This window comes from Carassius carassius, chromosome 22 (assembly GCF_963082965.1).
Source record: "Carassius carassius chromosome 22, fCarCar2.1, whole genome shotgun sequence".
Taxonomy (NCBI): domain Eukaryota; kingdom Metazoa; phylum Chordata; class Actinopteri; order Cypriniformes; family Cyprinidae; genus Carassius; species Carassius carassius.
The window spans coordinates 22,791,805-22,817,529 of record NC_081776.1 but is presented as its reverse complement, the minus strand read 5'-3'; the positions used below and the strand labels follow the sequence as shown (position 1 = coordinate 22,817,529).

At 40.7% G+C, this 25,725-nt stretch overlaps 1 protein-coding gene across 1 annotated transcript in view; it reads left to right on the top strand.

The window, feature by feature from the left end:
* Positions 1 to 25,725, top strand: part of LOC132099244 (deleted in malignant brain tumors 1 protein-like) — a 64,496-nt gene that overhangs the window by 16,605 nt on the left and 22,166 nt on the right. The window contains exons 16-35 of the mRNA XM_059505687.1: positions 16 to 60; positions 186 to 491; positions 3,082 to 3,387; positions 4,532 to 4,576; positions 4,702 to 5,007; positions 7,428 to 7,472; positions 7,598 to 7,903; positions 9,218 to 9,523; positions 12,114 to 12,419; positions 13,564 to 13,608; positions 13,734 to 14,039; positions 15,053 to 15,097; positions 15,223 to 15,528; positions 16,673 to 16,717; positions 16,843 to 17,148; positions 19,569 to 19,613; positions 19,739 to 20,044; positions 21,189 to 21,233; positions 21,359 to 21,664; positions 24,255 to 24,578. Of these exons, the coding sequence (XP_059361670.1) occupies positions 16 to 60; positions 186 to 491; positions 3,082 to 3,387; positions 4,532 to 4,576; positions 4,702 to 5,007; positions 7,428 to 7,472; positions 7,598 to 7,903; positions 9,218 to 9,523; positions 12,114 to 12,419; positions 13,564 to 13,608; positions 13,734 to 14,039; positions 15,053 to 15,097; positions 15,223 to 15,528; positions 16,673 to 16,717; positions 16,843 to 17,148; positions 19,569 to 19,613; positions 19,739 to 20,044; positions 21,189 to 21,233; positions 21,359 to 21,664; positions 24,255 to 24,578 (4,050 nt within the window). The remainder of the gene's footprint in view (positions 1 to 15; positions 61 to 185; positions 492 to 3,081; positions 3,388 to 4,531; positions 4,577 to 4,701; positions 5,008 to 7,427; positions 7,473 to 7,597; positions 7,904 to 9,217; positions 9,524 to 12,113; positions 12,420 to 13,563; positions 13,609 to 13,733; positions 14,040 to 15,052; positions 15,098 to 15,222; positions 15,529 to 16,672; positions 16,718 to 16,842; positions 17,149 to 19,568; positions 19,614 to 19,738; positions 20,045 to 21,188; positions 21,234 to 21,358; positions 21,665 to 24,254; positions 24,579 to 25,725) is intronic.

Here is a 25,725-nt window from a genome sequence, read left to right as displayed (position 1 = left end):
TGTTTTTTTCTCCAGTGACAGCGACATTGAACACGACTGCCTCACAGCCAGGAGTCAGAGGTAAAGAGACTGGGGAGGATGAAACTCCACTATTATTACAACTTTCCCTCATCAAAATTACAAACAAACAATCAAAAAAATCTAATGACCTGTTCTTCTATCGTTCTATTGTTTCTGACTAATAGCTGTCAGGTTGGTGAATGGATTCAACCTCTGTTCTGGAAGAGTGGAGGTTCTCCACAATGGAACCTGGGGAACAGTGTGTGATGATCTGTGGGATTCAACAGACGCGGCAGTGGTGTGTCGAGAACTGGGCTGTGGGAATGTCACAGAGGCAAAGCGCTCTGCTTATTTTGGACAAGGTTCTGGACAAATATGGTTGGATGATGTACAGTGCCGTGGAAATGAATCTACACTGACAAACTGTTCATCAAATGGATGGGGATCCCATAACTGTGGGCACCAAAAAGATGCTGGAGTCATCTGCCAAAGTGAGTCACAGGACATTTTCTCAATAGCAATACAACACCATCTCACGATCCAAATAACATGATCTACTTTAATGAACCAAACTATCATTCGAAGATTTCATTCCTATTTGTACGTTTCAAACGGCACAACAAAATTTTCCAATTATGTACCATTTATTCCTCAATTACGGGTCAAGTTCGCCAACAGCCAGGGTTGCCAGATTTTCACAACAAAACTGCCCAAATTGTTAAAACAAGCTCAAATCTAGCCCAATCTGGGGGTAAAATAAAAGTTTTTTTGGTAAGGTTTCTGGTAAATTTTGCATTCCAGGGGATAAATATCACGTTATTGGGGTTGCTCCAACCCGCGGCAATAATGTTAAAGTATTCAAATTCCAAGAGAAAACCATGGACCCGGCAACACTGCCAACAGCATGCACGCATTACTGTTTAGTAGGTTTGTTCGGTCCTAGCACCCCCAGTGGTGACTCTAGGAAAAGTCGATGAAAGGCTATGAGTACATTTAGCTTCATTTGTAACTTTGTAACTTTTCCCCAGCTGGTGGCATTAGCTAAATGAATTAGCCTGATCTCAATGCAAGACACTGAATTTTGTTCCAATTTGCACAGGTACTGCCTCACTTCTGGCATGGCATGTTTGCGGTCGACTTTCTTAGCATGTTAACTGCAAATTATATATAGAATAAAAAAATCTATTTCTTGTTTACCATCCACTTGGATATCACTTTCACTGTGGGGAAGATCACACAAATAAAGAAATCCATTCTCGAACAGTAATAAACTTTGATTATCTCTCTTCTTCTGTGATAGGCCAGGCACAAACTAGCACAGCACCACGGACAGGTAATTATACACATCTGAATTAGAACCAGATCTGATTTTCTCACAAGCTCAAAAACTGCCTTAAACATTTGATTGAAATGAACAAACTTGAAGCACTGCAATCAGTCTGACATGCAAACAGTGTGCAGCATCCACCTTGATGATGCGACGGCAGCCATATTGCGCCAGAACGCCCACCACACACCAGCTTACTGGTGGAGAGGAGACATAGTGATGAAGCCAATCTGTGGATATGGGGATTGTTAGGAGGCCATGATGGTCAGAGGCCAATGGGCGAATTTAGCCAGGATGTCGAGGTCACACCTCTACTCTTTTCGAAAGACTTCCTGGTATTTTTACTGACCACAGAGAATCAGGACCTCGGTTTAACGTCTCATCCGAAGGACGGTGCTTGTTGACAGTATAGTGTCCCCATCACTACACTGGGGCGCTAGGCCCCACACAGACCACAGGGTGAGCACCCCCTGCTGGCCTCACTAGCACCTCTTCCAGCAGCAACCTAGTTTTCTCAGGAGGTCTCCCATCCAGGTACTGACCAGGCTCAGCCTTGCTTAGCTTCAGTGGGAAACCGGTCTTGGGCTCCAGGGTAATATGGCTGCCGTATCATGGTCCAAATAACATGATCTACATTAATGAACCAAACTATCATTTGAAGATTTCATTCCTTTTCAACATTTCAAACGGCACAACAAAATTTTCCAATTATGTACCATTTATTCCTCAATTATAGGGTCAAGCTCCACAACAGCCAGGGTTGCCAGATTTTCACAACAAAACTCACCAAATCGCTACACAAAACAAGCCCAAAACTAGCCCAATCTGGGGGTAAAATACAAGATTTTTTTGGTTAGGTTTCTGGTAAAATTTGCATTCCATGGGTAAATATTACGTTTTTGGGGTCGCTCCAACCCGCAGAAATAATGTTAAAGTATTCAAATTCCAAGAGAAAACCATGGACCCGGCAACACTGCCAACAGCATGCATGCATTACTGTTTAGTAGGTTTGTTTGGTCCTAGCACCCCCAGTGGTGACTCTAGGAAAAGTCAATCAAAGGCTATAAGTACATTTAGCTTCATTTGTATCTTTGTAACTTTTCCCCAGCTGGTGGCATTAGCTAAATGAATTAGCCTGATCTCAATGCAAGACACTGAATTTTGTTCCAATTTGCAAAGGTACTGCCTCACTTATGGCATGGCATCTTTGTGGTCGACTTTCTTAGCATGTTAACTGCAAATGGTATAGAGAATTAAAAAATCAATTTCTTGTTTACCATCCATTTGAATATCACTTTCACTGTGGGGAGGATCACACAAATAAAGAAATCTATTCTCGAACAGTAATAAACTTTGATTATCTCTCTTCTTCTGTGATAGGCCAGGCACAAACTAGCACAGCACCACGGACAGGTAATTATACACCTTTGAATTAGAACCAGATCTGATTTTCTCACAAGCTCTAAAACTGCCTTAAACATTTGATTGAAATGAACAAACTTGAAGCACTGCAATCAGTCTGACATGCAAACATTATCAGCAAAATATAATGTTGTGTATTTTTGTGTTTGTTTTTTTCTCCAGTGACAGCCACATTGAACACGACTGCCTCACGGCCAGGAGTCAGAGGTAAAGACACTGGGGAGGATGAAACTCCACTATTATTACAACGTTCCCTCATCAAAATTACAAACAAACAATCAAAAAAATCTAATGGCATGTTTTTCTATCTTTCTATTGTTTCTGATAAACAGCTGTCAGGTTGGTGAATGGATCCAACCTCTGTTCTGGAAGAGTGGAGGTTCTTCACAATGGAACCTGGGGAACGGTGTGTGATGATCTGTGGGATTCAACAGACGCGGCAGTGGTGTGTAGAGAACTGGGCTGTGGGAATGTCATAGAGGCAAAGAGCTATGCTTATTTCGGACAAGGTTCTGGACAAATATGGTTGGATGATGTTCAGTGCCGTGGAAATGAATCTACACTCACAAACTGTTCATCAAATGTATGGGGATTCCATGACTGTGGGCACCAAGAAGATGCTGGAGTCATCTGCCAAAGTGAGTCACAGGACATTTTCTCAATAGCAATACAACAGCATCTCATGATCCAAATAACATGATCTACTTCAATGAACCAAACTATCATTCAAATATTTCATTCCTTTCTGGGGGTAAAATACAAGTTTTTTTGGTTAGGTTTCTGGTAAAATTTGCATTCCAGGGGAAAATGATCCAAATAACATGATCTACTTCAATGAACCAAACTATCATTCAAATATTTCATTCCTTTTTTTTACGTTTCAAACGGCACAACAAAATTTTCCAATTATGTACCATTTATTCCTCAATTATGGGGTCAAGCTCCACAACAGCCAGGGTTGCCAGATTTTCACAACAAAACTCAACAAATCGCTACACAAAACAAGCCCAAAACTAGCCCAATCTGGGGGTAAAATACAAGTTTTTTTGGTTAGGTTTCTGGTAAAATTTGCATTCCAGGGGAAAAATATCACGTTATTGGGGTCGCTCCAACCCGCGGCAATAATGTTAAAGTATTCAAATTCCAAGAGAAAACCGTGGACCCGGCAACACTGCCAACAGCATGCATGCATTACTGTTTAGTAGGTTTGTTTGGTCCTAGCACCCCCATTGGTGACTCTAGGAAAAGTCGATCAAAGGCTATGAGTACATTTCGCTTCATTTGTATCTTTGTAACTTTTCCCCAGCTGGTGGCATTAGCTAAATGAATTAGCCTGACCTCAATGCAAGACACTGAATTTTGTTCCAATTTGCAAAGGTACTGCCTTACTTCTGGCATGGCATCTTTGTGGTCGACTTTCTTAGCATGTTAACTGCAAATTATAAATAGAATAAAAAAATCAATTTCTTGTTTACCGAACGTTTGGATATCACTTTCACTGTGGGGAAGATCACACAAATAAAGAAATCTATTCTCGAACAGTAATAAACTTTGATTATCTCTCTTCTTCTGTGATAGGCCAGGCACAAACTAGCGCAGCACCATGGACAGGTAATTCTACACCTTTGAATTAGAACCAGATCTGATTTTCTCACAAGCTGTAAAACTGGCTTAAACATTTGATTGAAATTAACAAACTTGAAGCACTGCAATCAGTCTGACATGCAAACATCATCATCAAAATATAATGTTGTGTATTTTTGTGTTTGTTTTTTTCTCCAGTGACAGCGACATTGAACACGACTGCCTCACAGCCAGGAGTCAGAGGTAAAGAGACTGGGGAGGATGAAACTCCACTATTATTACAACTTTCCCTCATCAAAATTACAAACAAACAATCAAAAAAATCTAATGACCTGTTCTTCTATCGTTCTATTGTTTCTGACTAATAGCTGTCAGGTTGGTGAATGGATTCAACCTCTGTTCTGGAAGAGTGGAGGTTCTCCACAATGGAACCTGGGGAACAGTGTGTGATGATCTGTGGGATTCAACAGACGCGGCAGTGGTGTGTCGAGAACTGGGCTGTGGGAATGTCACAGAGGCAAAGCGCTCTGCTTATTTTGGACAAGGTTCTGGACAAATATGGTTGGATGATGTACAGTGCCGTGGAAATGAATCTACACTGACAAACTGTTCATCAAATGGATGGGGATCCCATAACTGTGGGCACCAAAAAGATGCTGGAGTCATCTGCCAAAGTGAGTCACAGGACATTTTCTCAATAGCAATACAACACCATCTCACGATCCAAATAACATGATCTACTTTAATGAACCAAACTATCATTCGAAGATTTCATTCCTATTTGTACGTTTCAAACGGCACAACAAAATTTTCCAATTATGTACCATTTATTCCTCAATTACGGGTCAAGTTCGCCAACAGCCAGGGTTGCCAGATTTTCACAACAAAACTGCCCAAATTGTTAAAACAAGCTCAAATCTAGCCCAATCTGGGGGTAAAATAAAAGTTTTTTTGGTAAGGTTTCTGGTAAATTTTGCATTCCAGGGGATAAATATCACGTTATTGGGGTTGCTCCAACCCGCGGCAATAATGTTAAAGTATTCAAATTCCAAGAGAAAACCATGGACCCGGCAACACTGCCAACAGCATGCACGCATTACTGTTTAGTAGGTTTGTTCGGTCCTAGCACCCCCAGTGGTGACTCTAGGAAAAGTCGATGAAAGGCTATGAGTACATTTAGCTTCATTTGTAACTTTGTAACTTTTCCCCAGCTGGTGGCATTAGCTAAATGAATTAGCCTGATCTCAATGCAAGACACTGAATTTTGTTCCAATTTGCACAGGTACTGCCTCACTTCTGGCATGGCATGTTTGCGGTCGACTTTCTTAGCATGTTAACTGCAAATTATATATAGAATAAAAAAATCTATTTCTTGTTTACCATCCACTTGGATATCACTTTCACTGTGGGGAAGATCACACAAATAAAGAAATCCATTCTCGAACAGTAATAAACTTTGATTATCTCTCTTCTTCTGTGATAGGCCAGGCACAAACTAGCACAGCACCACGGACAGGTAATTATACACATCTGAATTAGAACCAGATCTGATTTTCTCACAAGCTCAAAAACTGCCTTAAACATTTGATTGAAATGAACAAACTTGAAGCACTGCAATCAGTCTGACATGCAAACAGTGTGCAGCATCCACCTGGATGATGCGACGGCAGCCATATTGCGCCAGAACGCCCACCACACACCAGCTTACTGGTGGAGAGGAGACATAGTGATGAAGCCAATCTGTGGATATGGGGATTGTTAGGAGGCCATGATGGTCAGAGGCCAATGGGCGAATTTAGCCAGGATGTCGAGGTCACACCTCTACTCTTTTCGAAAGACTTCCTGGTATTTTTACTGACCACAGAGAATCAGGACCTCGGTTTAACGTCTCATCCGAAGGACGGTGCTTGTTGACAGTATAGTGTCCCCATCACTACACTGGGGCGCTAGGCCCCACACAGACCACAGGGTGAGCACCCCCTGCTGGCCTCACTAGCACCTCTTCCAGCAGCAACCTAGTTTTCTCAGGAGGTCTCCCATCCAGGTACTGACCAGGCTCAGCCTTGCTTAGCTTCAGTGGGAAACCGGTCTTGGGCTCCAGGGTAATATGGCTGCCGTATCATGGTCCAAATAACATGATCTACATTAATGAACCAAACTATCATTTGAAGATTTCATTCCTTTTCAACATTTCAAACGGCACAACAAAATTTTCCAATTATGTACCATTTATTCCTCAATTATAGGGTCAAGCTCCACAACAGCCAGGGTTGCCAGATTTTCACAACAAAACTCACCAAATCGCTACACAAAACAAGCCCAAAACTAGCCCAATCTGGGGGTAAAATACAAGATTTTTTTGGTTAGGTTTCTGGTAAAATTTGCATTCCATGGGTAAATATTACGTTTTTGGGGTCGCTCCAACCCGCAGAAATAATGTTAAAGTATTCAAATTCCAAGAGAAAACCATGGACCCGGCAACACTGCCAACAGCATGCATGCATTACTGTTTAGTAGGTTTGTTTGGTCCTAGCACCCCCAGTGGTGACTCTAGGAAAAGTCAATCAAAGGCTATAAGTACATTTAGCTTCATTTGTATCTTTGTAACTTTTCCCCAGCTGGTGGCATTAGCTAAATGAATTAGCCTGATCTCAATGCAAGACACTGAATTTTGTTCCAATTTGCAAAGGTACTGCCTCACTTATGGCATGGCATCTTTGTGGTCGACTTTCTTAGCATGTTAACTGCAAATGGTATAGAGAATTAAAAAATCAATTTCTTGTTTACCATCCATTTGAATATCACTTTCACTGTGGGGAGGATCACACAAATAAAGAAATCTATTCTCGAACAGTAATAAACTTTGATTATCTCTCTTCTTCTGTGATAGGCCAGGCACAAACTAGCACAGCACCACGGACAGGTAATTATACACCTTTGAATTAGAACCAGATCTGATTTTCTCACAAGCTCTAAAACTGCCTTAAACATTTGATTGAAATGAACAAACTTGAAGCACTGCAATCAGTCTGACATGCAAACATTATCAGCAAAATATAATGTTGTGTATTTTTGTGTTTGTTTTTTTCTCCAGTGACAGCCACATTGAACACGACTGCCTCACGGCCAGGAGTCAGAGGTAAAGACACTGGGGAGGATGAAACTCCACTATTATTACAACGTTCCCTCATCAAAATTACAAACAAACAATCAAAAAAATCTAATGGCATGTTTTTCTATCTTTCTATTGTTTCTGATAAACAGCTGTCAGGTTGGTGAATGGATCCAACCTCTGTTCTGGAAGAGTGGAGGTTCTTCACAATGGAACCTGGGGAACGGTGTGTGATGATCTGTGGGATTCAACAGACGCGGCAGTGGTGTGTAGAGAACTGGGCTGTGGGAATGTCATAGAGGCAAAGAGCTATGCTTATTTCGGACAAGGTTCTGGACAAATATGGTTGGATGATGTTCAGTGCCGTGGAAATGAATCTACACTCACAAACTGTTCATCAAATGTATGGGGATTCCATGACTGTGGGCACCAAGAAGATGCTGGAGTCATCTGCCAAAGTGAGTCACAGGACATTTTCTCAATAGCAATACAACAGCATCTCATGATCCAAATAACATGATCTACTTCAATGAACCAAACTATCATTCAAATATTTCATTCCTTTCTGGGGGTAAAATACAAGTTTTTTTGGTTAGGTTTCTGGTAAAATTTGCATTCCAGGGGAAAATGATCCAAATAACATGATCTACTTCAATGAACCAAACTATCATTCAAATATTTCATTCCTTTTTTTTACGTTTCAAACGGCACAACAAAATTTTCCAATTATGTACCATTTATTCCTCAATTATGGGGTCAAGCTCCACAACAGCCAGGGTTGCCAGATTTTCACAACAAAACTCAACAAATCGCTACACAAAACAAGCCCAAAACTAGCCCAATCTGGGGGTAAAATACAAGTTTTTTTGGTTAGGTTTCTGGTAAAATTTGCATTCCAGGGGAAAAATATCACGTTATTGGGGTCGCTCCAACCCGCGGCAATAATGTTAAAGTATTCAAATTCCAAGAGAAAACCGTGGACCCGGCAACACTGCCAACAGCATGCATGCATTACTGTTTAGTAGGTTTGTTTGGTCCTAGCACCCCCATTGGTGACTCTAGGAAAAGTCGATCAAAGGCTATGAGTACATTTCGCTTCATTTGTATCTTTGTAACTTTTCCCCAGCTGGTGGCATTAGCTAAATGAATTAGCCTGACCTCAATGCAAGACACTGAATTTTGTTCCAATTTGCAAAGGTACTGCCTTACTTCTGGCATGGCATCTTTGTGGTCGACTTTCTTAGCATGTTAACTGCAAATTATAAATAGAATAAAAAAATCAATTTCTTGTTTACCGAACGTTTGGATATCACTTTCACTGTGGGGAAGATCACACAAATAAAGAAATCTATTCTCGAACAGTAATAAACTTTGATTATCTCTCTTCTTCTGTGATAGGCCAGGCACAAACTAGCGCAGCACCATGGACAGGTAATTCTACACCTTTGAATTAGAACCAGATCTGATTTTCTCACAAGCTGTAAAACTGGCTTAAACATTTGATTGAAATTAACAAACTTGAAGCACTGCAATCAGTCTGACATGCAAACATCATCATCAAAATATAATGTTGTGTATTTTTGTGTTTGTTTTTTTCTCCAGTGACAGCGACATTGAACACGACTGCCTCACAGCCAGGAGTCAGAGGTAAAGAGACTGGGGAGGATGAAACTCCACTATTATTACAACTTTCCCTCATCAAAATTACAAACAAACAATCAAAAAAATCTAATGACCTGTTCTTCTATCGTTCTATTGTTTCTGACTAATAGCTGTCAGGTTGGTGAATGGATTCAACCTCTGTTCTGGAAGAGTGGAGGTTCTCCACAATGGAACCTGGGGAACAGTGTGTGATGATCTGTGGGATTCAACAGACGCGGCAGTGGTGTGTCGAGAACTGGGCTGTGGGAATGTCACAGAGGCAAAGCGCTCTGCTTATTTTGGACAAGGTTCTGGACAAATATGGTTGGATGATGTACAGTGCCGTGGAAATGAATCTACACTGACAAACTGTTCATCAAATGGATGGGGATCCCATAACTGTGGGCACCAAAAAGATGCTGGAGTCATCTGCCAAAGTGAGTCACAGGACATTTTCTCAATAGCAATACAACACCATCTCACGATCCAAATAACATGATCTACTTTAATGAACCAAACTATCATTCGAAGATTTCATTCCTATTTGTACGTTTCAAACGGCACAACAAAATTTTCCAATTATGTACCATTTATTCCTCAATTACGGGTCAAGTTCGCCAACAGCCAGGGTTGCCAGATTTTCACAACAAAACTGCCCAAATTGTTAAAACAAGCTCAAATCTAGCCCAATCTGGGGGTAAAATAAAAGTTTTTTTGGTAAGGTTTCTGGTAAATTTTGCATTCCAGGGGATAAATATCACGTTATTGGGGTTGCTCCAACCCGCGGCAATAATGTTAAAGTATTCAAATTCCAAGAGAAAACCATGGACCCGGCAACACTGCCAACAGCATGCACGCATTACTGTTTAGTAGGTTTGTTCGGTCCTAGCACCCCCAGTGGTGACTCTAGGAAAAGTCGATGAAAGGCTATGAGTACATTTAGCTTCATTTGTAACTTTGTAACTTTTCCCCAGCTGGTGGCATTAGCTAAATGAATTAGCCTGATCTCAATGCAAGACACTGAATTTTGTTCCAATTTGCACAGGTACTGCCTCACTTCTGGCATGGCATGTTTGCGGTCGACTTTCTTAGCATGTTAACTGCAAATTATATATAGAATAAAAAAATCTATTTCTTGTTTACCATCCACTTGGATATCACTTTCACTGTGGGGAAGATCACACAAATAAAGAAATCCATTCTCGAACAGTAATAAACTTTGATTATCTCTCTTCTTCTGTGATAGGCCAGGCACAAACTAGCACAGCACCACGGACAGGTAATTATACACATCTGAATTAGAACCAGATCTGATTTTCTCACAAGCTCAAAAACTGCCTTAAACATTTGATTGAAATGAACAAACTTGAAGCACTGCAATCAGTCTGACATGCAAACAGTGTGCAGCATCCACCTTGATGATGCGACGGCAGCCATATTGCGCCAGAACGCCCACCACACACCAGCTTACTGGTGGAGAGGAGACATAGTGATGAAGCCAATCTGTGGATATGGGGATTGTTAGGAGGCCATGATGGTCAGAGGCCAATGGGCGAATTTAGCCAGGATGTCGAGGTCACACCTCTACTCTTTTCGAAAGACTTCCTGGTATTTTTACTGACCACAGAGAATCAGGACCTCGGTTTAACGTCTCATCCGAAGGACGGTGCTTGTTGACAGTATAGTGTCCCCATCACTACACTGGGGCGCTAGGCCCCACACAGACCACAGGGTGAGCACCCCCTGCTGGCCTCACTAGCACCTCTTCCAGCAGCAACCTAGTTTTCTCAGGAGGTCTCCCATCCAGGTACTGACCAGGCTCAGCCTTGCTTAGCTTCAGTGGGAAACCGGTCTTGGGCTCCAGGGTAATATGGCTGCCGTATCATGGTCCAAATAACATGATCTACATTAATGAACCAAACTATCATTTGAAGATTTCATTCCTTTTCAACATTTCAAACGGCACAACAAAATTTTCCAATTATGTACCATTTATTCCTCAATTATAGGGTCAAGCTCCACAACAGCCAGGGTTGCCAGATTTTCACAACAAAACTCACCAAATCGCTACACAAAACAAGCCCAAAACTAGCCCAATCTGGGGGTAAAATACAAGATTTTTTTGGTTAGGTTTCTGGTAAAATTTGCATTCCATGGGTAAATATTACGTTTTTGGGGTCGCTCCAACCCGCAGAAATAATGTTAAAGTATTCAAATTCCAAGAGAAAACCATGGACCCGGCAACACTGCCAACAGCATGCATGCATTACTGTTTAGTAGGTTTGTTTGGTCCTAGCACCCCCAGTGGTGACTCTAGGAAAAGTCAATCAAAGGCTATAAGTACATTTAGCTTCATTTGTATCTTTGTAACTTTTCCCCAGCTGGTGGCATTAGCTAAATGAATTAGCCTGATCTCAATGCAAGACACTGAATTTTGTTCCAATTTGCAAAGGTACTGCCTCACTTATGGCATGGCATCTTTGTGGTCGACTTTCTTAGCATGTTAACTGCAAATGGTATAGAGAATTAAAAAATCAATTTCTTGTTTACCATCCATTTGAATATCACTTTCACTGTGGGGAGGATCACACAAATAAAGAAATCTATTCTCGAACAGTAATAAACTTTGATTATCTCTCTTCTTCTGTGATAGGCCAGGCACAAACTAGCACAGCACCACGGACAGGTAATTATACACCTTTGAATTAGAACCAGATCTGATTTTCTCACAAGCTCTAAAACTGCCTTAAACATTTGATTGAAATGAACAAACTTGAAGCACTGCAATCAGTCTGACATGCAAACATTATCAGCAAAATATAATGTTGTGTATTTTTGTGTTTGTTTTTTTCTCCAGTGACAGCCACATTGAACACGACTGCCTCACGGCCAGGAGTCAGAGGTAAAGACACTGGGGAGGATGAAACTCCACTATTATTACAACGTTCCCTCATCAAAATTACAAACAAACAATCAAAAAAATCTAATGGCATGTTTTTCTATCTTTCTATTGTTTCTGATAAACAGCTGTCAGGTTGGTGAATGGATCCAACCTCTGTTCTGGAAGAGTGGAGGTTCTTCACAATGGAACCTGGGGAACGGTGTGTGATGATCTGTGGGATTCAACAGACGCGGCAGTGGTGTGTAGAGAACTGGGCTGTGGGAATGTCATAGAGGCAAAGAGCTATGCTTATTTCGGACAAGGTTCTGGACAAATATGGTTGGATGATGTTCAGTGCCGTGGAAATGAATCTACACTCACAAACTGTTCATCAAATGTATGGGGATTCCATGACTGTGGGCACCAAGAAGATGCTGGAGTCATCTGCCAAAGTGAGTCACAGGACATTTTCTCAATAGCAATACAACAGCATCTCATGATCCAAATAACATGATCTACTTCAATGAACCAAACTATCATTCAAATATTTCATTCCTTTCTGGGGGTAAAATACAAGTTTTTTTGGTTAGGTTTCTGGTAAAATTTGCATTCCAGGGGAAAATGATCCAAATAACATGATCTACTTCAATGAACCAAACTATCATTCAAATATTTCATTCCTTTTTTTTACGTTTCAAACGGCACAACAAAATTTTCCAATTATGTACCATTTATTCCTCAATTATGGGGTCAAGCTCCACAACAGCCAGGGTTGCCAGATTTTCACAACAAAACTCAACAAATCGCTACACAAAACAAGCCCAAAACTAGCCCAATCTGGGGGTAAAATACAAGTTTTTTTGGTTAGGTTTCTGGTAAAATTTGCATTCCAGGGGAAAAATATCACGTTATTGGGGTCGCTCCAACCCGCGGCAATAATGTTAAAGTATTCAAATTCCAAGAGAAAACCGTGGACCCGGCAACACTGCCAACAGCATGCATGCATTACTGTTTAGTAGGTTTGTTTGGTCCTAGCACCCCCATTGGTGACTCTAGGAAAAGTCGATCAAAGGCTATGAGTACATTTCGCTTCATTTGTATCTTTGTAACTTTTCCCCAGCTGGTGGCATTAGCTAAATGAATTAGCCTGACCTCAATGCAAGACACTGAATTTTGTTCCAATTTGCAAAGGTACTGCCTTACTTCTGGCATGGCATCTTTGTGGTCGACTTTCTTAGCATGTTAACTGCAAATTATAAATAGAATAAAAAAATCAATTTCTTGTTTACCGAACGTTTGGATATCACTTTCACTGTGGGGAAGATCACACAAATAAAGAAATCTATTCTCGAACAGTAATAAACTTTGATTATCTCTCTTCTTCTGTGATAGGCCAGGCACAAACTAGCGCAGCACCATGGACAGGTAATTCTACACCTTTGAATTAGAACCAGATCTGATTTTCTCACAAGCTGTAAAACTGGCTTAAACATTTGATTGAAATTAACAAACTTGAAGCACTGCAATCAGTCTGACATGCAAACATCATCATCAAAATATAATGTTGTGTATTTTTGTGTTTGTTTTTTTCTCCAGTGACAGCGACATTGAACACGACTGCCTCACAGCCAGGAGTCAGAGGTAAAGAGACTGGGGAGGATGAAACTCCACTATTATTACAACTTTCCCTCATCAAAATTACAAACAAACAATCAAAAAAATCTAATGACCTGTTCTTCTATCGTTCTATTGTTTCTGACTAATAGCTGTCAGGTTGGTGAATGGATTCAACCTCTGTTCTGGAAGAGTGGAGGTTCTCCACAATGGAACCTGGGGAACAGTGTGTGATGATCTGTGGGATTCAACAGACGCGGCAGTGGTGTGTCGAGAACTGGGCTGTGGGAATGTCACAGAGGCAAAGCGCTCTGCTTATTTTGGACAAGGTTCTGGACAAATATGGTTGGATGATGTACAGTGCCGTGGAAATGAATCTACACTGACAAACTGTTCATCAAATGGATGGGGATCCCATAACTGTGGGCACCAAAAAGATGCTGGAGTCATCTGCCAAAGTGAGTCACAGGACATTTTCTCAATAGCAATACAACACCATCTCACGATCCAAATAACATGATCTACTTTAATGAACCAAACTATCATTCGAAGATTTCATTCCTATTTGTACGTTTCAAACGGCACAACAAAATTTTCCAATTATGTACCATTTATTCCTCAATTACGGGTCAAGTTCGCCAACAGCCAGGGTTGCCAGATTTTCACAACAAAACTGCCCAAATTGTTAAAACAAGCTCAAATCTAGCCCAATCTGGGGGTAAAATAAAAGTTTTTTTGGTAAGGTTTCTGGTAAATTTTGCATTCCAGGGGATAAATATCACGTTATTGGGGTTGCTCCAACCCGCGGCAATAATGTTAAAGTATTCAAATTCCAAGAGAAAACCATGGACCCGGCAACACTGCCAACAGCATGCACGCATTACTGTTTAGTAGGTTTGTTCGGTCCTAGCACCCCCAGTGGTGACTCTAGGAAAAGTCAATCAAAGGCTATAAGTACATTTAGCTTCATTTGTATCTTTGTAACTTTTCCCCAGCTGGTGGCATTAGCTAAATGAATTAGCCTGATCTCAATGCAAGACACTGAATTTTGTTCCAATTTGCAAAGGTACTGCCTCACTTATGGCATGGCATCTTTGTGGTCGACTTTCTTAGCATGTTAACTGCAAATGGTATAGAGAATTAAAAAATCAATTTCTTGTTTACCATCCATTTGAATATCACTTTCACTGTGGGGAGGATCACACAAATAAAGAAATCTATTCTCGAACAGTAATAAACTTTGATTATCTCTCTTCTTCTGTGATAGGCCAGGCACAAACTAGCACAGCACCACGGACAGGTAATTATACACCTTTGAATTAGAACCAGATCTGATTTTCTCACAAGCTCTAAAACTGCCTTAAACATTTGATTGAAATGAACAAACTTGAAGCACTGCAATCAGTCTGACATGCAAACATTATCAGCAAAATATAATGTTGTGTATTTTTGTGTTTGTTTTTTTCTCCAGTGACAGCCACATTGAACACGACTGCCTCACGGCCAGGAGTCAGAGGTAAAGACACTGGGGAGGATGAAACTCCACTATTATTACAACGTTCCCTCATCAAAATTACAAACAAACAATCAAAAAAATCTAATGGCATGTTTTTCTATCTTTCTATTGTTTCTGATAAACAGCTGTCAGGTTGGTGAATGGATCCAACCTCTGTTCTGGAAGAGTGGAGGTTCTTCACAATGGAACCTGGGGAACGGTGTGTGATGATCTGTGGGATTCAACAGACGCGGCAGTGGTGTGTAGAGAACTGGGCTGTGGGAATGTCATAGAGGCAAAGAGCTATGCTTATTTCGGACAAGGTTCTGGACAAATATGGTTGGATGATGTTCAGTGCCGTGGAAATGAATCTACACTCACAAACTGTTCATCAAATGTATGGGGATTCCATGACTGTGGGCACCAAGAAGATGCTGGAGTCATCTGCCAAAGTGAGTCACAGGACATTTTCTCAATAGCAATACAACAGCATCTCATGATCCAAATAACATGATCTACTTCAATGAACCAAACTATCATTCAAATATTTCATTCCTTTCTGGGGGTAAAATACAAGTTTTTTTGGTTAGGTTTCTGGTAAAATTTGCATTCCAGGGGAAAATGATCCAAATAACATGATCTACTTCAATGAACCAAACTATCATTCAAATATTTCATTCCTTTTTTTTACGTTTCAAACGGCACAACAAAATTTTCCAATTATGTACCATTTATTCCTCAATTATGGGGTCAAGCTCCACAACAGCCAGGGTTGCCAGATTTTCACAACAAAACTCAACAAATCGCTACACAAAACAAGCCCAAAACTAGCCCAATCTGGGGGTAAAATACAAGTTTTTTTGGTTAGGTTTCTGGTAAAATTTGCATTCCAGGGGAAAAATATCACGTTATTGGGGTCGCTCCAACCCGCGGCAATAATGTTAAAGTATTCAAATTCCAAGAGAAAACCGTGGACCCGGCAACACTGCCAACAGCATGCATGCATTACTGTTTAGTAGGTTTGTTTGGTCCTAGCACCCCCATTGGTGACTCTAGGAAAAGTCGATCAAAGGCTATGAGTACATTTCGCTTCATTTGTATCTTTGTAACTTTTCCCCAGCTGGTGGCATTAGCTAAATGAATTAGCCTGACCTCAATGCAAGACACTGAATTTTGTTCCAATTTGCAAAGGTACTGCCTTACTTCTGGCATGGCATCTTTGTGGTCGACTTTCTTAGCATGTTAACTGCAAATTATAAATAGAATAAAAAAATCAATTTCTTGTTTACCGAACGTTTGGATATCACTTTCACTGTGGGGAAGATCACACAAATAAAGAAATCTATTCTCGAACAGTAATAAACTTTGATTATCTCTCTTCTTCTGTGATAGGCCAGGCACAAACTAGCGCAGCACCATGGACAGGTAATTCTACACCTTTGAATTAGAACCAGATCTGATTTTCTCACAAGCTGTAAAACTGGCTTAAACATTTGATTGAAATTAACAAACTTGAAGCACTGCAATCAGTCTGACATGCAAACATCATCATCAAAATATAATGTTGTGTATTTTTGTGTTTGTTTTTTTCTCCAGTGACAGCGACATTGAACACGACTGCCTCACAGCCAGGAGTCAGAGGTAAAGAGACTGGGGAGGATGAAACTCCACTATTATTACAACTTTCCCTCATCAAAATTACAAACAAACAATCAAAAAAATCTAATGACCTGTTCTTCTATCGTTCTATTGTTTCTGACTAATAGCTGTCAGGTTGGTGAATGGATTCAACCTCTGTTCTGGAAGAGTGGAGGTTCTCCACAATGGAACCTGGGGAACAGTGTGTGATGATCTGTGGGATTCAACAGACGCGGCAGTGGTGTGTCGAGAACTGGGCTGTGGGAATGTCACAGAGGCAAAGCGCTCTGCTTATTTTGGACAAGGTTCTGGACAAATATGGTTGGATGATGTACAGTGCCGTGGAAATGAATCTACACTGACAAACTGTTCATCAAATGGATGGGGATCCCATAACTGTGGGCACCAAAAAGATGCTGGAGTCATCTGCCAAAGTGAGTCACAGGACATTTTCTCAATAGCAATACAACACCATCTCACGATCCAAATAACATGATCTACTTTAATGAACCAAACTATCATTCGAAGATTTCATTCCTATTTGTACGTTTCAAACGGCACAACAAAATTTTCCAATTATGTACCATTTATTCCTCAATTACGGGTCAAGTTCGCCAACAGCCAGGGTTGCCAGATTTTCACAACAAAACTGCCCAAATTGTTAAAACAAGCTCAAATCTAGCCCAATCTGGGGGTAAAATAAAAGTTTTTTTGGTAAGGTTTCTGGTAAATTTTGCATTCCAGGGGATAAATATCACGTTATTGGGGTTGCTCCAACCCGCGGCAATAATGTTAAAGTATTCAAATTCCAAGAGAAAACCATGGACCCGGCAACACTGCCAACAGCATGCACGCATTACTGTTTAGTAGGTTTGTTCGGTCCTAGCACCCCCAGTGGTGACTCTAGGAAAAGTCGATGAAAGGCTATGAGTACATTTAGCTTCATTTGTAACTTTGTAACTTTTCCCCAGCTGGTGGCATTAGCTAAATGAATTAGCCTGATCTCAATGCAAGACACTGAATTTTGTTCCAATTTGCACAGGTACTGCCTCACTTCTGGCATGGCATGTTTGCGGTCGACTTTCTTAGCATGTTAACTGCAAATTATATATAGAATAAAAAAATCTATTTCTTGTTTACCATCCACTTGGATATCACTTTCACTGTGGGGAAGATCACACAAATAAAGAAATCCATTCTCGAACAGTAATAAACTTTGATTATCTCTCTTCTTCTGTGATAGGCCAGGCACAAACTAGCACAGCACCACGGACAGGTAATTATACACATCTGAATTAGAACCAGATCTGATTTTCTCACAAGCTCAAAAACTGCCTTAAACATTTGATTGAAATGAACAAACTTGAAGCACTGCAATCAGTCTGACATGCAAACAGTGTGCAGCATCCACCTTGATGATGCGACGGCAGCCATATTGCGCCAGAACGCCCACCACACACCAGCTTACTGGTGGAGAGGAGACATAGTGATGAAGCCAATCTGTGGATATGGGGATTGTTAGGAGGCCATGATGGTCAGAGGCCAATGGGCGAATTTAGCCAGGATGTCGAGGTCACACCTCTACTCTTTTCGAAAGACTTCCTGGTATTTTTACTGACCACAGAGAATCAGGACCTCGGTTTAACGTCTCATCCGAAGGACGGTGCTTGTTGACAGTATAGTGTCCCCATCACTACACTGGGGCGCTAGGCCCCACACAGACCACAGGGTGAGCACCCCCTGCTGGCCTCACTAGCACCTCTTCCAGCAGCAACCTAGTTTTCTCAGGAGGTCTCCCATCCAGGTACTGACCAGGCTCAGCCTTGCTTAGCTTCAGTGGGAAACCGGTCTTGGGCTCCAGGGTAATATGGCTGCCGTATCATGGTCCAAATAACATGATCTACATTAATGAACCAAACTATCATTTGAAGATTTCATTCCTTTTCAACATTTCAAACGGCACAACAAAATTTTCCAATTATGTACCATTTATTCCTCAATTATAGGGTCAAGCTCCACAACAGCCAGGGTTGCCAGATTTTCACAACAAAACTCACCAAATCGCTACACAAAACAAGCCCAAAACTAGCCCAATCTGGGGGTAAAATACAAGATTTTTTTGGTTAGGTTTCTGGTAAAATTTGCATTCCATGGGTAAATATTACGTTTTTGGGGTCGCTCCAACCCGCAGAAATAATGTTAAAGTATTCAAATTCCAAGAGAAAACCATGGACCCGGCAACACTGCCAACAGCATGCATGCATTACTGTTTAGTAGGTTTGTTTGGTCCTAGCACCCCCAGTGGTGACTCTAGGAAAAGTCAATCAAAGGCTATAAGTACATTTAGCTTCATTTGTATCTTTGTAACTTTTCCCCAGCTGGTGGCATTAGCTAAATGAATTAGCCTGATCTCAATGCAAGACACTGAATTTTGTTCCAATTTGCAAAGGTACTGCCTCACTTATGGCATGGCATCTTTGTGGTCGACTTTCTTAGCATGTTAACTGCAAATGGTATAGAGAATTAAAAAATCAATTTCTTGTTTACCATCCATTTGAATATCACTTTCACTGTGGGGAGGATCACACAAATAAAGAAATCTATTCTCGAACAGTAATAAACTTTGATTATCTCTCTTCTTCTGTGATAGGCCAGGCACAAACTAGCACAGCACCACGGACAGGTAATTATACACCTTTGAATTAGAACCAGATCTGATTTTCTCACAAGCTCTAAAACTGCCTTAAACATTTGATTGAAATGAACAAACTTGAAGCACTGCAATCAGTCTGACATGCAAACATTATCAGCAAAATATAATGTTGTGTATTTTTGTGTTTGTTTTTTTCTCCAGTGACAGCCACATTGAACACGACTGCCTCACGGCCAGGAGTCAGAGGTAAAGACACTGGGGAGGATGAAACTCCACTATTATTACAACGTTCCCTCATCAAAATTACAAACAAACAATCAAAAAAATCTAATGGCATGTTTTTCTATCTTTCTATTGTTTCTGATAAACAGCTGTCAGGTTGGTGAATGGATCCAACCTCTGTTCTGGAAGAGTGGAGGTTCTTCACAATGGAACCTGGGGAACGGTGTGTGATGATCTGTGGGATTCAACAGACGCGGCAGTGGTGTGTAGAGAACTGGGCTGTGGGAATGTCATAGAGGCAAAGAGCTATGCTTATTTCGGACAAGGTTCTGGACAAATATGGTTGGATGATGTTCAGTGCCGTGGAAATGAATCTACACTCACAAACTGTTCATCAAATGTATGGGGATTCCATGACTGTGGGCACCAAGAAGATGCTGGAGTCATCTGCCAAAGTGAGTCACAGGACATTTTCTCAATAGCAATACAACAGCATCTCATGATCCAAATAACATGATCTACTTCAATGAACCAAACTATCATTCAAATATTTCATTCCTTTCTGGGGGTAAAATACAAGTTTTTTTGGTTAGGTTTCTGGTAAAATTTGCATTCCAGGGGAAAATGATCCAAATAACATGATCTACTTCAATGAACCAAACTATCATTCAAATATTTCATTCCTTTTTTTTATGTTTCAAACGGCACAACAAAATTTTCCAATTATGTACCATTTATTCCTCAATTATGGGGTCAAGCTCCACAACAGCCAGGGTTGCCAGATTTTCACAACAAAACTCAACAAATCGCTACACAAAACAAGCCCAAAACTAGCCCAATCTGGGGGTAAAATACAAGTTTTTTTGGTTAGGTTTCTGGTAAAATTTGCATTCCAGGGGAAAAATATCACGTTATTGGGGTCGCTCCAACCCGCGGCAATAATGTTAAAGTATTCAAATTCCAAGAGAAAACCGTGGACCCGGCAACACTGCCAACAGCATGCATGCATTACTGTTTAGTAGGTTTGTTTGGTCCTAGCACCCCCATTGGTGACTCTAGGAAAAGTCGATCAAAGGCTATGAGTACATTTCGCTTCATTTGTATCTTTGTAACTTTTCCCCAGCTGGTGGCATTAGCTAAATGAATTAGCCTGACCTCAATGCAAGACACTGAATTTTGTTCCAATTTGCAAAGGTACTGCCTTACTTCTGGCATGGCATCTTTGTGGTCGACTTTCTTAGCATGTTAACTGCAAATTATAAATAGAATAAAAAAATCAATTTCTTGTTTACCGAACGTTTGGATATCACTTTCACTGTGGGGAAGATCACACAAATAAAGAAATCTATTCTCGAACAGTAATAAACTTTGATTATCTCTCTTCTTCTGTGATAGGCCAGGCACAAACTAGCGCAGCACCATGGACAGGTAATTCTACACCTTTGAATTAGAACCAGATCTGATTTTCTCACAAGCTGTAAAACTGGCTTAAACATTTGATTGAAATTAACAAACTTGAAGCACTGCAATCAGTCTGACATGCAAACATCATCATCAAAATATAATGTTGTGTATTTTTGTGTTTGTTTTTTTCTCCAGTGACAGCGACATTGAACACGACTGCCTCACAGCCAGGAGTCAGAGGTAAAGAGACTGGGGAGGATGAAACTCCACTATTATTACAACTTTCCCTCATCAAAATTACAAACAAACAATCAAAAAAATCTAATGACCTGTTCTTCTATCGTTCTATTGTTTCTGACTAATAGCTGTCAGGTTGGTGAATGGATTCAACCTCTGTTCTGGAAGAGTGGAGGTTCTCCACAATGGAACCTGGGGAACAGTGTGTGATGATCTGTGGGATTCAACAGACGCGGCAGTGGTGTGTCGAGAACTGGGCTGTGGGAATGTCACAGAGGCAAAGCGCTCTGCTTATTTTGGACAAGGTTCTGGACAAATATGGTTGGATGATGTACAGTGCCGTGGAAATGAATCTACACTGACAAACTGTTCATCAAATGGATGGGGATCCCATAACTGTGGGCACCAAAAAGATGCTGGAGTCATCTGCCAAAGTGAGTCACAGGACATTTTCTCAATAGCAATACAACACCATCTCACGATCCAAATAACATGATCTACTTTAATGAACCAAACTATCATTCGAAGATTTCATTCCTATTTGTACGTTTCAAACGGCACAACAAAATTTTCCAATTATGTACCATTTATTCCTCAATTACGGGTCAAGTTCGCCAACAGCCAGGGTTGCCAGATTTTCACAACAAAACTGCCCAAATTGTTAAAACAAGCTCAAATCTAGCCCAATCTGGGGGTAAAATAAAAGTTTTTTTGGTAAGGTTTCTGGTAAATTTTGCATTCCAGGGGATAAATATCACGTTATTGGGGTTGCTCCAACCCGCGGCAATAATGTTAAAGTATTCAAATTCCAAGAGAAAACCATGGACCCGGCAACACTGCCAACAGCATGCACGCATTACTGTTTAGTAGGTTTGTTCGGTCCTAGCACCCCCAGTGGTGACTCTAGGAAAAGTCGATGAAAGGCTATGAGTACATTTAGCTTCATTTGTAACTTTGTAACTTTTCCCCAGCTGGTGGCATTAGCTAAATGAATTAGCCTGATCTCAATGCAAGACACTGAATTTTGTTCCAATTTGCACAGGTACTGCCTCACTTCTGGCATGGCATGTTTGCGGTCGACTTTCTTAGCATGTTAACTGCAAATTATATATAGAATAAAAAAATCTATTTCTTGTTTACCATCCACTTGGATATCACTTTCACTGTGGGGAAGATCACACAAATAAAGAAATCCATTCTCGAACAGTAATAAACTTTGATTATCTCTCTTCTTCTGTGATAGGCCAGGCACAAACTAGCACAGCACCACGGACAGGTAATTATACACATCTGAATTAGAACCAGATCTGATTTTCTCACAAGCTCAAAAACTGCCTTAAACATTTGATTGAAATGAACAAACTTGAAGCACTGCAATCAGTCTGACATGCAAACAGTGTGCAGCATCCACCTGGATGATGCGACGGCAGCCATATTGCGCCAGAACGCCCACCACACACCAGCTTACTGGTGGAGAGGAGACATAGTGATGAAGCCAATCTGTGGATATGGGGATTGTTAGGAGGCCATGATGGTCAGAGGCCAATGGGCGAATTTAGCCAGGATGTCGAGGTCACACCTCTACTCTTTTCGAAAGACTTCCTGGTATTTTTACTGACCACAGAGAATCAGGACCTCGGTTTAACGTCTCATCCGAAGGACGGTGCTTGTTGACAGTATAGTGTCCCCATCACTACACTGGGGCGCTAGGCCCCACACAGACCACAGGGTGAGCACCCCCTGCTGGCCTCACTAGCACCTCTTCCAGCAGCAACCTAGTTTTCTCAGGAGGTCTCCCATCCAGGTACTGACCAGGCTCAGCCTTGCTTAGCTTCAGTGGGAAACCGGTCTTGGGCTCCAGGGTAATATGGCTGCCGTATCATGGTCCAAATAACATGATCTACATTAATGAACCAAACTATCATTTGAAGATTTCATTCCTTTTCAACATTTCAAACGGCACAACAAAATTTTCCAATTATGTACCATTTATTCCTCAATTATAGGGTCAAGCTCCACAACAGCCAGGGTTGCCAGATTTTCACAACAAAACTCACCAAATCGCTACACAAAACAAGCCCAAAACTAGCCCAATCTGGGGGTAAAATACAAGATTTTTTTGGTTAGGTTTCTGGTAAAATTTGCATTCCATGGGTAAATATTACGTTTTTGGGGTCGCTCCAACCCGCAGAAATAATGTTAAAGTATTCAAATTCCAAGAGAAAACCATGGACCCGGCAACACTGCCAACAGCATGCATGCATTACTGTTTAGTAGGTTTGTTTGGTCCTAGCACCCCCAGTGGTGACTCTAGGAAAAGTCAATCAAAGGCTATAAGTACATTTAGCTTCATTTGTATCTTTGTAACTTTTCCCCAGCTGGTGGCATTAGCTAAATGAATTAGCCTGATCTCAATGCAAGACACTGAATTTTGTTCCAATTTGCAAAGGTACTGCCTCACTTATGGCATGGCATCTTTGTGGTCGACTTTCTTAGCATGTTAACTGCAAATGGTATAGAGAATTAAAAAATCAATTTCTTGTTTACCATCCATTTGAATATCACTTTCACTGTGGGGAGGATCACACAAATAAAGAAATCTATTCTCGAACAGTAATAAACTTTGATTATCTCTCTTCTTCTGTGATAGGCCAGGCACAAACTAGCACAGCACCACGGACAGGTAATTATACACCTTTGAATTAGAACCAGATCTGATTTTCTCACAAGCTCTAAAACTGCCTTAAACATTTGATTGAAATGAACAAACTTGAAGCACTGCAATCAGTCTGACATGCAAACATTATCAGCAAAATATAATGTTGTGTATTTTTGTGTTTGTTTTTTTCTCCAGTGACAGCCACATTGAACACGACTGCCTCACGGCCAGGAGTCAGAGGTAAAGACACTGGGGAGGATGAAACTCCACTATTATTACAACGTTCCCTCATCAAAATTACAAACAAACAATCAAAAAAATCTAATGGCATGTTTTTCTATCTTTCTATTGTTTCTGATAAACAGCTGTCAGGTTGGTGAATGGATCCAACCTCTGTTCTGGAAGAGTGGAGGTTCTTCACAATGGAACCTGGGGAACGGTGTGTGATGATCTGTGGGATTCAACAGACGCGGCAGTGGTGTGTAGAGAACTGGGCTGTGGGAATGTCATAGAGGCAAAGAGCTATGCTTATTTCGGACAAGGTTCTGGACAAATATGGTTGGATGATGTTCAGTGCCGTGGAAATGAATCTACACTCACAAACTGTTCATCAAATGTATGGGGATTCCATGACTGTGGGCACCAAGAAGATGCTGGAGTCATCTGCCAAAGTGAGTCACAGGACATTTTCTCAATAGCAATACAACAGCATCTCATGATCCAAATAACATGATCTACTTCAATGAACCAAACTATCATTCAAATATTTCATTCCTTTCTGGGGGTAAAATACAAGTTTTTTTGGTTAGGTTTCTGGTAAAATTTGCATTCCAGGGGAAAATGATCCAAATAACATGATCTACTTCAATGAACCAAACTATCATTCAAATATTTCATTCCTTTTTTTTACGTTTCAAACGGCACAACAAAATTTTCCAATTATGTACCATTTATTCCTCAATTATGGGGTCAAGCTCCACAACAGCCAGGGTTGCCAGATTTTCACAACAAAACTCAACAAATCGCTACACAAAACAAGCCCAAAACTAGCCCAATCTGGGGGTAAAATACAAGTTTTTTTGGTTAGGTTTCTGGTAAAATTTGCATTCCAGGGGAAAAATATCACGTTATTGGGGTCGCTCCAACCCGCGGCAATAATGTTAAAGTATTCAAATTCCAAGAGAAAACCGTGGACCCGGCAACACTGCCAACAGCATGCATGCATTACTGTTTAGTAGGTTTGTTTGGTCCTAGCACCCCCATTGGTGACTCTAGGAAAAGTCGATCAAAGGCTATGAGTACATTTCGCTTCATTTGTATCTTTGTAACTTTTCCCCAGCTGGTGGCATTAGCTAAATGAATTAGCCTGACCTCAATGCAAGACACTGAATTTTGTTCCAATTTGCAAAGGTACTGCCTTACTTCTGGCATGGCATCTTTGTGGTCGACTTTCTTAGCATGTTAACTGCAAATTATAAATAGAATAAAAAAATCAATTTCTTGTTTACCGAACGTTTGGATATCACTTTCACTGTGGGGAAGATCACACAAATAAAGAAATCTATTCTCGAACAGTAATAAACTTTGATTATCTCTCTTCTTCTGTGATAGGCCAGGCACAAACTAGCGCAGCACCATGGACAGGTAATTCTACACCTTTGAATTAGAACCAGATCTGATTTTCTCACAAGCTGTAAAACTGGCTTAAACATTTGATTGAAATTAACAAACTTGAAGCACTGCAATCAGTCTGACATGCAAACATCATCATCAAAATATAATGTTGTGTATTTTTGTGTTTGTTTTTTTCTCCAGTGACAGCGACATTGAACACGA